The sequence below is a fragment of the Gambusia affinis genome, linkage group LG02 (genome assembly GCF_019740435.1).
Source record: "Gambusia affinis linkage group LG02, SWU_Gaff_1.0, whole genome shotgun sequence".
NCBI classification, from domain to species: domain Eukaryota; kingdom Metazoa; phylum Chordata; class Actinopteri; order Cyprinodontiformes; family Poeciliidae; genus Gambusia; species Gambusia affinis.
In genome coordinates this window covers 15,729,281-15,742,074 of record NC_057869.1, presented here as the reverse complement: position 1 = coordinate 15,742,074, position 12,794 = coordinate 15,729,281, and the positions used below count along the sequence as shown (strand labels likewise).

Sequence of the window (12,794 nt, the reverse complement as noted above, 5' to 3'; positions counted from 1 at the left end):
TCCTGCCTAAAGAGAGCGCGAGATGCGGATCTGGGTCGGGACCTTTGGCTTTCCTAGGCGTGCATCAAACTTCTATGCAACAGATTTATTGTTTGTGAAGGAAAACGATTTCACTTTTCAAAGAAACTATGCAGAACGCAACTTCAAAATGTTTCATCGAAATTCAGAATCAGAAGCTCCGCCTTCTCAGGCAGCTCAACTCAGTGAGAGGGCTCAGAGCCCAGAACGTTAAGATTAATTCATAAACCGATCACATCACGTTTGGGGAAGAATACGTTCACATCGGTTTTATTTTTCAAAGTTCAGCACATTGAGGCAACAAGATCTCACTGCCATCCCATAGTGACGTTCTCTGCTGCAAGCGAAGGCTTCAGGTTTTGTCTCAGCCTATGAATGCTGGGTATTCTCAGAGGTGACGCCGTCAGTCTGCTGTGAACCAGCAGCAGGACGACTGCGGACTCGGGGTGTCACTTTGTCCTTTGGAGGATTTCGCTCACTTTGGGTTAGGTTAACACTGCATGTCCCTGAAACTGCACTAGTACTAGAGTTGTTCAGTATGAGCCTGTGTTCTGTTAGTTTATGCCTGCTTTTATTTTTATTTTTTAACAGTTTAATTTAAAAAAAAACAAAAACATTTAAAATGTTGGCCTTTTGATATTAATGCTATCAGGATTTTTTCTCTCAATGTCCATGTTTACAAAATCTGTATCTCTGAAAGAGGCCAAATGAATGAGCTAAACTGGAACAACATGCCTGGTTGTCATATCAATGTATCCTGACTGGATGGCCCTTCCGGGACACCGTCCTCTGTTACCGACTCAAAAGATGTACAGACCGTAACGAAACCTGGTAAAGAATGTGGAAATAAACATCAAGTTTAATATAAAGCCAGTGTTTACCTTCTGTTGCTCTTTAGGCAGTCACTCGTACTCAATAGCACAACAGTAGGTCCTCGAGTTGTTACATTACATGATTAACAAATTATCAGTTAATCTGAATTGGGGGGGCGGGAGGGGAGAGATTGAAAAAAACGTGTTCTGATATATTATTTTGGGTAGTATAGTTTCAAAACCATTGCTCTCGTATTTAATGCTTCATTTAACTTTTCGCCAAGGAAGCCCAATTTGTCATATTGAAAGTGTGCGTGGGTGGAGGAAGCAATTTTTTAGCTGCTCACCAGTGAAAACACTATTTTAATGAGCAAAATAGTCACTTTTGTAGATGAAGGACCAGTCATGTGAAAAGGATCTCACGTTTGCCTTGATAAATTAAAGACATACAATGTTACTGGAGGATTTACTATTTTTAAACTCATGTAAAAGAAAAACATTTCAGTTTGATCAGTAGAGGAAATAATTGCTGTATGTTCCTCTCTGCTTTTGATTCATAAAAGTGCAGCTCAAAAAAATGTTTTATATTGTGTGAAGGTGCAATGTTTCTTCACAGTAAGTTAAGGAAGTGAGATTCATTACATAAAGTAAAAATATTTCAAGGTTAATTTCTTCTTTTTTTGAAAGAAGAAATTGACACTGAATTTTTTTTGTTTTCTTTATAAGCCACAATAATTACAACTGTAAACAAAAAAACAACAAGTTTGAAACATTTTACTCTAATGAATCTATAAAATAATCGTTTCATAATCGAGAGGGCAAGAAATATTGCACTCTCATGCATCTCATTTTTTTAGATGTACTAGTAGTTGCTGGTTGTTTGTGGTCTTGTCTATTATAACATTTTTTATTTTATGATTTTGACATCGAAAATCTTACACTAAAACATTTAAGTGTCATTTCTGTGGCAGCCTGAACAGCTTTGAATCAGTTGCAAGCTGCAGAAAAACATCTGGAGGGCCCTAAATGGGCCGCGAGCTGCAATCTATACACCCCAATTAAAAAGAACAAAACACATTTTAGTAGAAGTACAAAAATGTCCTTACTAGCTTTCATGAAAATGTAAAAATACTTGCCAGCTAATGCATTTTACCATTTTGTCCAAGATTTCATTTGTCTAAACGCCAGCAAACAAATTTGTCTTCACAAATTTCATAAACCGGGGAACCATACTTGCTGTTGGAGTGGCTGTCTGGCAAAGACATTTAAATAGTAACATGTTAAATAGTCACAAACGCACAGCAAACAATTTGGGTTTATCGATTTTATTTATATTTGTATATATATTTATATATATTATATTGTGTTTACTTAAACATGATAAATGCAACGTCTCCATGTTAGCTGTAACAATAAAAATACAATATCTTTGTGTCCTTAAAGTACGTAAAATTAAAACAGCAAAACAAGTAAAAAACGGGGGGAAAAAGGAAGAGAAAAAAAAACGCCCTAAGAAGTTCACAGAGGTACAAATATACAGTACAAATCTATTTTATTCCAAAAAAAAAAAAGGGTACAAATAAAAATGCAACAAAATAGAGATATTAATGCTTTCTTAAAGTCAGGTAGGTGTGGGGTTTTTTTTTCCTAAGGGAGCACTTTGGGTCAACAACTCTAAGGCTTCTGATACGAGATCAATACATATTGGTACGGCCATACAATATTAAAACTCACTATACAAAGTTCATACAACCTGGATTATACTTGAGGATTGAATGTTACATTTACACAATTGCATATATTTTGCAGATTTAGGCATTTTAAAAGAAAATAGAAAAGAAGATGCTGTTCAGTTTTTAAGTTTCACATCACAAAAAGCAATGTCACCTTGTGCAGAGGAAAACAAAATACAAATAAAAGTCATGTCAAATCTGAAAATACAGACTTCTTTAAAACTTTTAACCACTTGCATTCTCCTGATTTGATTTGACATCAGCAACACCACAATCTTACTAAGCTCATGTTAGCAGTTTCATAAAAGATGGACGTAGTTCGTACTTTTCCACTCTGCTTGTCCAGAAACTTTGGGACGCAGCGCCGGACCTTTCACAACCCGATGATTCTGGCCATTAAAAACACCTACTGATCTTGTGCAATAACAATAATAATAGAAAACATCTGCTCTGTGCATCTGTCTATGCATGTGTTGAGAGGAAGGATTTCTCCTCCACGGCTGACGCTCGTGAACTCATCTTGTAAAAAAAGTGCTGAGGAAAGCTTCTTTCGCTTTCTCTTCCACATACTGAAAATCTACAGATTAAAAAGTCAGAGATAGGAATATATATATATATATATATATATATATATATATATATATATATATATATATATATATATATATATATATATATATATATATAAAATTATATTAAAAATCAAAACTAAAAAACGGGAGGCAACAATTCTACAAAACTCCCTCTCATCGACATCGACGTGCGTAAGTTTCTGCCCGTCAAGCCTGACCGTTCCGATATGCTCTCGTAAAACCTGAACGGAGAACACCGAGTCCGTCGTCTGTTTGGACACATTGTATAAAGCTGAATTTAAGGCATTATAAACAAGCATCAACATCATCATCATCATCTTCGATCAAAGCTATCTACACAGGAATAAAAAATAAAAAAAAATACACCTATCCACAGAAACACATAACCTGCGATTTCTCCACGATTCTGTGTGCTTTACAACTGGAAAGTCTTCAGTTTACCAACAGATTTCATTTTGAGAACACTGAAGGACGACATTTAGTGCAATTTTATACAACAAGGTGGTGGAGGATTCATTTTTAAAACGGCTCATGCCACTCAAAGCGAAGGGTGAAAACAAAGAGGAAAGCAGCGGCACAGGATGGCCTTGCTTGGGGGTTTAAACCATAAGTGGCCCCTGCTTACGCCAGACGATCAGCCCCGTTTAACTGTGACCTCACCCAAAACAACATTGGTCAGACGGCCCCAAGTGGCGCGTCTCGAGTGATTTGGCTTTAAATGCGTGGCATGAAAGAAGGAAGAGGAAAACGGTTTCCCTCAGCATTCAGAAAGCAGACAACTGCTGGGCACAAAAGAATAAAATAAAAAAATAACAGAGGTAAACCAAAAACACTGCTTTTAATTCCTATAAAGTAGGTCAGTCGAAAAATACTACACCCAGACATCAGCGAAAGAAACGTTTCAAACGACTGGATCCAGTCAGAGCCGCCGCCGCTGCTTCAGACGACTACACTGAAGACAATGCTGGACGTTGTACTGAGATTACTGCATAGAAAACACCAAGAATACATAAAGTTATCGACTCATGATGAATGAATATTGCTTACGTTTTGACAAACACATGTTGGGTGCTGGATGGCAGGAAAAACTAAACCTTCTTCGCTCTCGTCCATCACGGCCGTACAGAAATGCCTTCCGCATAAAAATTCATTCAGAAATGGATTCGTAATCAATCACACTTCAGTATCATACAAAAAAATTTCTTAATACCAAAAAGGTTCAAATTGACCATTCTTGAACCTCATACTGTTATGCTTTCCTGCAGCTACTTCTTTAAACTGGTTTAAGGTCAAGAAGGAAAAGCCATACGGCCAATATGGACCAGGAAAAGCAGCAGCTCTGTGTGTGCAAGAGAAAATGACCTAAAGCTTTCGGGCAAAATGAAAATGCTTTAAAGCGAATAATCGCATTCTATTCAAGTTTCATAAAACGGACCGGAAAACTATTAATGTGTCGCTCTTCTGATGGGAATGTCTGCATGAGGAATGTCGTCTGATTAGAAACCTCTGGATGAATTTATGGATGATCTAATTGCACTTTCAATTTTTCAAGATAGAAGTACGTCAGAAGGAAGAAACTGCAGCATTCTCATCTCGGCTAATTTGTAAACAGTTAAAGACAAAAAATACAAGTCAGTTGTTTTTGGGTTTTTTTTTCGCTTGACACAAAACTCCCAACAAACACTTCACTCAAATTCCCTTCAATCGACGAGATAGAAACACGAAGAAAGCACGGTTACGCTGCGGTTCCCACTTAGGATGGACTGAACGAACACAATGGGCGACAGAAGACATTAGAAAATGACTGCATACTTTAAAATGTACACACAAGCAATCTGTTAATCTAGAGCCTCCTGAAAAGTTGCATTTTGGACAATTAATGAGTCAATAATTTAGTTTAAATGTTGTCTGAGCTAATAGAAGAACGTGTTGAAAATGAAGACCAAAATAATGCATCGCCTCTTGAAGTGGTCCAGACAATGAAATTCCCGGGACAGCCAAAGGCTCGGGGGGAAAAAAAAACAAAACAGAACTATTGCTTTCTTTAAAGGAACTGAGAAAAGACAGACTCGAGCTTCAACACTGCCTCACGCGCACACACACATATTCTCCTTTCAGGGCAATCTGCAAGACGCAACAGGTGGTTGCTTCTCTCAAACATTCCCCCAGACGGCTTTGGTGAGACGCAGCCAGCGCCTCCTGCAGTAATTACGTTAAAATGCACCGAAGTTCACCAACCTGGACGAGACAGCTGTGAGTTACAGAGAGAAGCGTCAATTACTCCCCGTGTGGGAAAAGAAATGTACTCAAAAATGACACAATCACACTGGAATGCAAAACTTTGTTGTTTCAGAGAGAAAAAGGCATCGTGTCAGTTCCTGCCGCACTGGCAGAGTGGCGCTAAATGAAGGAACAGGAAATTGATTGGTGAACTACTCGATTGTAAGACATGCGACAGGCGCCATTTTAGGCCTGAAACAGAATCTTGCATCTATCTTTGGAGACTGACTTACTGAAAATTAATATATGAGAGAGAGAGAGAGAAAGAAAAAGAGAGAGAGAGGGAGAGAGAGAGGTTTTCTGCTGACAGCAGAGGTTTTAATTGTCGACATCAAAGGCCCTGCTGATGTCAGTAGCTCCAGTTTTTTTTGGGGGGGTAAATGCTTTATAAATATACATAAAAAATATTTTTTTTTTAAACAATTTAGGAGTGTTGACATCTAAAGATTGCTGGCTGTGATTTTTAACATCAGAGTTGGTAGCTGTGTGAGAGAGTCTGAGTCGGAAGGTAAAGCCAAAGTGTTTTTTGTGAAAATGTCCAGGTGTGGGTACAAGGAGGTGGAGACGAAGGAGGGAGCGAGGAAGAGAAAAGCAGTGTGTAAGGACTATGGCAGGCGTTTATAAGCTACATACGTTCTACTTAGCTTTTTTCATTTTCCTGTCAGACCTCAGCAGGCTGGGAAACCAAAGGTTTCTGTTTTTCGTGGCTGAGTAACATCGAAGCAAACCTTCTCAAGAAGATCAACAAAATCATGTGTCTTTGTATACTTTTAGGTGTGCAAAATCTCAAACATTCTGAGGCTACATTCACACTGTTTTTTTCCTCTTTCTCTCCTTGTCAAGACGTTCTCGCTCCTGGCAGTCTCTCCTACGGTTGCTACCACATGTGATGCTACTTCCCTGCGTTAGAGCGCCCCTCGATGGACAGTTTCACCTCCTGCGGGATGAAAGAAGGCCTCGTGTGGCCAGAGGTGATTATCTGAGGGCGTGGCCCTTCGTCTCCCTTCATGCTGTATCTTTGGAGGCCGGGCGACGACCAGCGCCTCTGAGAGGCGCCGAGCGCGGCCTGCATGGCGGCCCCGGAGAAAGCAGAGCCCTCTGTGTGCAAGTGGTAGCTGCTCTGACTCCTGGGATGCTCCGTGGAGGCACGACCTCGCCGGACAGGGGATTCAGTGTGTCCAACAACCGCTAAATGTGCTTCGTCCTTTTCCAGCACGCCACCCTCGCCGTCCCGCTGCCGTTCTCTGTGGACGCGATCCATCCTGAAATGAGCCTGCGGCCGCAGCTGTTGGGGCGCGGGAGGCCCCATGAGCTGGTGACCGGGTCCCGACGCCGCGTTGCTTTTGCCTAAAGTTCTTGACACATTCTGCTGCTGCTGCGAGTTGTGATGCTGCGGTTGCTTCTGCAGCTGCGGCTGAAGCTGCTGCTGCTGCTGCTGCTGCAGCGTGATGGACACGCACATGTCCCCCACTTGCAGGAGGTGGCAGGTCAGGCCGTACAGCTGGGCCGTGCGCTCAGGGCTGCACGACGACCAACCCTGGCCGAACACGAAGAACGGGTGCTCTGGCGGGACGTCGATGGTCACCTTGCTCTGCTGCTCCCCCACCGTGAAATGCAGAGACACCAGGCCCGGTCTCTGCTGGCTGGACCGGATGTCCATCACCATGCTGGAGTCGATCTTCAGCCCTCCGCTGACCTCTGCGCTTCGCACAAAATCCTGAGTTTGCAGATCCTCCACACGCTTCAGCTCCCCGGTGGCCAGCTGGATAATCGCCCCCTTCATGAAATGTGACGGGTTACTGCCAGGCGCCGCCGCCGCCGGGACGCCTGAAGCCTGAGTTAGCTCTGCTGCAGAGTGAACTGATGGCTGTAGAGAATGCTGCTGCTGCTGCTGCTGATGATGATAATGATGATGCTGCTGCTTAGCTGTGGTCGGCTCCACCTTCTCAGCGAGACCGGCTCTGCCTGGAGACTCAGAGGTTTTAAAGCTTGGGTTAATGGAGGCCTTCGCAGCGTCGCTCGCCTGTCCTGGGTAGTGTTGCTGCAGCTGGGACTGATGCTGCAGGTGATAGTCGAGAGGAACGAGAACCGGCTGCCCGTTGGTCAGCATGACGGCGTGACCCGGCTGCTGCTGGAGACCGCCGACTTTGTGTTCAACGTAACTCAGCGGTTGCGCCGAATGCACAGCCCTGCTGGAAACAGCCGGGCTCTCCCCGAGGACGTCTCTGGTTCTTTGGACCCCCTGAGAGAGATTCAAGGGGGCAAACGAGACCTCCTTCCGCACCCCGCCAACACCTTGACTCGAGGTCGCCAGGCGGCCAACAACCTGCTGCACCTGGGAGGCAAACCGAGGAATCAATGTGGGGACATTTTGAGTTTCACTGCAACAAACATTTAAATGTTAAAGTTCCCTTTTGGAATAAATTCACAAAACTTTTTACGGAATGAGGCTTCGTACTCTTCAAGCCCTTTTCAAGCATTTTCACGTTGAGTTTTCAAACCACACTTTGTAACCAAAACTATACAAATTAACTAAGAAAGCAAAATACAAAACAACAACAAAAAAAGTCCAATGATGACTAATTTTCCAGCCTGGGAATGACATATTAATGGCCGACTTAATTTTTTTTTTAACAAATTTAAAACATTTTAAGTATAGCCAGCTATAGTGAAGATGGAAAAGAAACAAAGTAGTTAGAAAAATGTGCATTAATTCCAATCAATGTCATCTCATAAATTCAACAACATGGTTGAAATTTCATGCCGGTTCTAATTTTTAGGCTCCATTATTGAGCTGTCAGCATGACTTACCTCCAGATCGCTGTCCGGAGTGCTGCGCTGACCAGGAGAGCTTCGGTCTTCCAGGCGTCGGTTCTGCAAGGCCCTTTCTTGGCCGTGCTCTTGCGCTGCAGAGATGGACGCTACCTGATGCAGATGTGCATTTCTGGAAGTGTAGGCAGACTCGTGCAGAACCTCCCTGACTCCTTGCTCTTTATCGCCGCCATTAAGCTCTGCTTCGTTGTGGAGGTCGCCGGGGGCAGACGCCCCCCGGCTGCTCTGGGGCTGGTAGAAGACTGGCATCCCTCTGGAGCTGATCTCTGGGGCAGGTATGACTCCGATAGTACCGATGTGCTGTTGGGCGGCTTGCTCTGAAGACATCATCAGCGGGACGCCACCTGGCGCTGCAACTTTGGTAAACGTATGAGCCTGGGCCTGGGGAGGCGGGGAAACCACTCCGTCCTGTATGACGGATGGATAGGGAACCAGGTGGGACACGGCATGAGGCTGAGGGATGGCGCCTGACGGAGAAATCAGCGATCCAGGGACGAAGCCGGACGGGACGGCGTAAGGAACCGCAGCGTACGGGGAACTAACAAACTGGAGAGACGGATGAGGGATGTGAGCGTAACCCAGGGGAGGATAGGGGAGGCCTGGATGCTGCAGGAGAGGAGAGTGTACGGTGTATGTGGGCGAGATGTGGCTTAATACTGGGTGGAGGCTAGTGGGTGAGTAGGTAACCGAAGGAACAGCCACTTTGTAAATCATGCTGTACTGATCAACAGGCCCTGCTGAGATGCTCTCTGAATTATCCACTCCATAGTGATGCTCCGGATGAGTTCGTGGCCACTCTCCTGATGGGTTCCCTCCCTGAGTCTCACTGCCGGCTGCACAGTTGTGGATGGAAACAACTTCAGCTTCTCCGTTGCCTCCTCCAGCCGCGCTGCCGGCACCTCCAGTAGCTCCGCCCCCACCCGCCCCTCCGACGCCGCTGCCACCGCCGCCACAGCTGTTGCTGAGAGGGAGGTCCCTCTTCTTAGGAGGCAGGCTCTCCTGGTTGCGCTCCTGAGCTGGTTTCATTGCAATCCTTTGACCAACCAAGTTGCTTTACTGCACGGCACAGGAACTGAAACCTGCCAGCCAGCCAGCCCGCACCGCAACCAGTTCTGAAATCACCTGGCTGACCCTGTCTGCCAGTTCACCTAGGAAGACACACAACACACACACTCAGGATTTGTAAGTCTGAGTTGTAACTCAACCTAAAAGGAGAAAAAGAGAACTGTTTTTTTTGTTGTTGTTTTTTTTACAGTAGATGTATTGTTCTATAAGTTGTGTGTAAAAAAAGTATAACTGCACTTCTCTGGAAAAGTTTGTGACTAAATAAAATGCATGCAATCAAAAGCTTGACTGGTGCAGATCAAATAACTAATAAATCCCATCCATCCAATTTCTCAAAACTCGCTGCTCTGAGCATCAATAAACTCACAGGTCAAGTCCTATCACAACATAATAAGCAATAAATCAATTAATAGCATGACACATTCAAACAAACTCAATAATTTCTATTTGCAGAAATTATCATTTTTCTCTCTTTTTTTCTCTCTTTCTACCAAAAACTGGATGACAAAAGACTTCAGTCTGGTGATTTTGTCTCAACTAGCCCTTTTTTGAAGGACAATTTTGTTCACAGAGACTTTAAAGTTAATTTTATTTATCGTTTTCTGTTGTTTTGTTAATTCATTTTTGATATTCAAAACATTTTCCAGTTCCGGTGTTAAATGTTCATAAGAACTTAAAGTCTTTTGATCTTTGAGGAATGTGAACTTGCGTTATTATACCATTATACTGCTTGAAAATGGTCTCAAACCAATATTTATTGTTTATCGCAATAACTTCTGGAGCAATTTATCGTCCAGCAAAATTTGTTATCATGACACGGGTCCTTGTGACTTAATTTATAACATAAAAAGAATTGCAAATTTTCTAAAGCCAAAAAAAAAAAAAAAAATCAACAAAATAATTATGCAAAGGTTTTGGGGTCAGTATGAGACTCAAAAGAAACAAGGACTGAAATAAATACAAGAAAACTGACCTGATGATAGGGACAACCATTTTCCGATTTCTGCAATCTTCATTAAATTAACATTTAATTTTTGGACGTTTTAAGACCATTGGGATTTAATTTTAGGATCTACATAAATTAAGGAAGACATAACTACGTACATGATTGTTCTTCTAGATGTTTTTTAAAAACATTTAACCCTACAGTACAGAGTACATTTCATCAGTTACTGATGACAAGTTTTACTTTTATATTAAATTCTATGTTTTTGAAGCAAAAACTTGCTCAAAATTCAGCTTGCCAGTCCATCGCATGGCCGAATCTGATGATCCCTTAACAAAAACTACCATGCATGTAAAGGTAACTGAAGACCTGCAGGGTAAAATTTGGACACATTCAAAACTTTATGAAGCCCTACAAGTTACGACTTTCTGCGAGGCTGCAGAAAACCTCCATATCAAAAAAGCATTACAACCACAGAGGCATCAAAGTCAAACACGTACAACTACCAGAGAACTTAAATTACAACTAAGTTTGCTTAAATTATAAAAATCTAACAAATGAACGCATCTTCAGAAATACACCAGAGACTCTGAGGCATTTATAACATGAATCATTTCAGGTGTTGCCTTATTTCAGGAGGGGGATCTGTGGTCATTGAATCACTCTACAACATGTCAGCTTCAATAAAAGTAAAATCACATTTAAACAGAGTGAAGCGTTTAAAATAGGCATGTTGATCAGTGGTTAGAATCAGTTATTAATTTAGCAAAATTTTTATTTATCTATATCCACATTCTTGATTTTCCTTAGCAGAAAATCGAAAACTTCTCATCTAAAATGAAAAACACAAAGAAGACAGGAATTAATACTAACGCCAAAGTTTTGTGTTTGTTTAACTTTATACCAGTCAGTTTTAATCGTTAGCCTCCTGGCTCACTTGGCTAAATTTAGCTAGCCAAGTGGATATATATAGTTCCCTCTTTAAATATTAGAGCTGGCACGGTGACAATTATTCCTCCAACAATAAACATTCAACGTGTTTCTAATGCGTACATTTTCTAATATCGGTTCATTCTGTTAATACAACTATTTATTATCTGGAAACATCGAGGAGGAGGCTAGTTAGCTACCAGCTAGCATAGCTACAAGAGTCTGACTCACAGTTAAGATGGCAAATAACGCAACATTCACCATAAATGTGTCCTTTTTGTCTCATTCTGCACACTCACCTTCTAAGGTCATCGCGGACGGGCGTTTCTTTGTAATAAAAATAAAAGTGGATATGCGAGGGGGATGATTGGAAGAAAAAAAAAAATCAAGGCTAACGAGTGAAGCCCATCTCAAAGGCCAGCAGAGGCGCTCGCGAATGATGTCACTGCTTGATTCAATTTCCTGTTTTTCCAAGTAAGTGGTGTGTCATGTCTATTTAAGAATAAGCATTTGTAGCCCAAATACGTGTGAGGATGAGGCAGAAACTATCTACAGTGCAGGTATAAAATGAAGTCACTCCCTCCACCGCCACTTGAATAAATAGATCTAATAAACAGCAGGGAGGGACTGCTGTTGGGATGAATTAGTTAAATAGTTATATATTACATGTTCTTATTAACCTAATCCTTTGCTATACAGATATTTATAGAATGGTGGAAGACTGATTTTAAAAAGTCCACTGAAAAGTATGCCCAGAGTATGCTTGACTGGGGCTTCTTTTCCTAAATTATTGCATCAATGCAGCTTAGCACGGAAGGTATCAGCCTGTAGGTTTGCTGAGGGGTTAGTAAAAACCTGTATTGCTTTTACAGTATCTTGCAGCTCAGTGTTATTCTGGACATGAAACTCTGTGATACCATGGTGGTTAAACATAGCATTTCATTTTTTTAAATGTAATTTCTCTTGAAAAGAGTACTTTGAGCCCCCAAGTCAGAGTCCAGTCTTTTGTCTCTGGCTCAGGATTAACACATGGAAAGCAATGATTATTGCATATTTATTACACATGTCCTGGATCTCTCTGTGTGGTGGCTTTTAAAGTTCTGGTTCTTTAATGGGCTTTGGTTCAAAATCCTCTTAAAGCTGTTGTTATCCCCTTTGTGCAATTTCTGCTACACGTTTTCCTTCCACTCAATTTTCATTCAACATGCATGGACACAGAACTCTGTGTTTCTGCTCCTGTCAAGCCAGCAATCTTTTCCTTGAAAGTACAGATCCTACTATGGCTATAATTTATTTCTGTTTTTAACAGCCTTATATTAAAATTTTCTAAGAAACTACATTTTGGATTTTCATTACCTGTAGGTCATAATCATCCAAACTAACTGGAACTCCTCACCTCTCCATCCCCTACTAGAAATACATCATTTTGTGTGACAGGAATCTACAGAACAGTGCATTTGAGTTTCACATTTTGAGTTTAATTAAGGAAACAATTTGTCCAGAGAAACCTTATGTGATAATATTCTAGAGCAATAGAAAGTGAATTTACCTTTTTCTTTTTTTTTTGACACATCTTCATGAAGCA

General features: G+C 41.6%; 1 protein-coding gene across 1 annotated transcript; it reads right to left on the bottom strand.

The window, feature by feature from the left end:
• Positions 1-2,139: 2,139 nt before the first annotated feature.
• Positions 2,140-11,681, bottom strand: atxn1l (ataxin 1-like). Its single transcript, XM_044138828.1, has 3 exons — positions 11,509-11,681; positions 8,248-9,416; positions 2,140-7,771 (listed from the first exon to the last, which is right to left on the bottom strand). The coding sequence occupies exons 2-3, from the start codon at positions 9,292-9,294 to the stop codon at positions 6,329-6,331; spliced, it is 2,490 nt and encodes an 829-aa protein (XP_043994763.1). The 5' UTR covers positions 9,295-9,416; positions 11,509-11,681; the 3' UTR covers positions 2,140-6,328.
• Positions 11,682-12,794: the final 1,113 nt, after the last annotated feature.

Bases quoted from the DNA above. Each gene is read 5' to 3' on its own strand.
- atxn1l (XM_044138828.1), bottom strand. From the start codon at position 9,294: ATGAAACCAGCTCAGGAGCGCAACCAGGAGAGCCTGCCTCCTAAGAAG. The intron at 7,772-8,247 runs GTAAGTCATGCT...TTTGCCTCCCAG, and splicing joins CTCCGGACAGCGATCTGGAG to GTGCAGCAGGTTGTTGGCCG.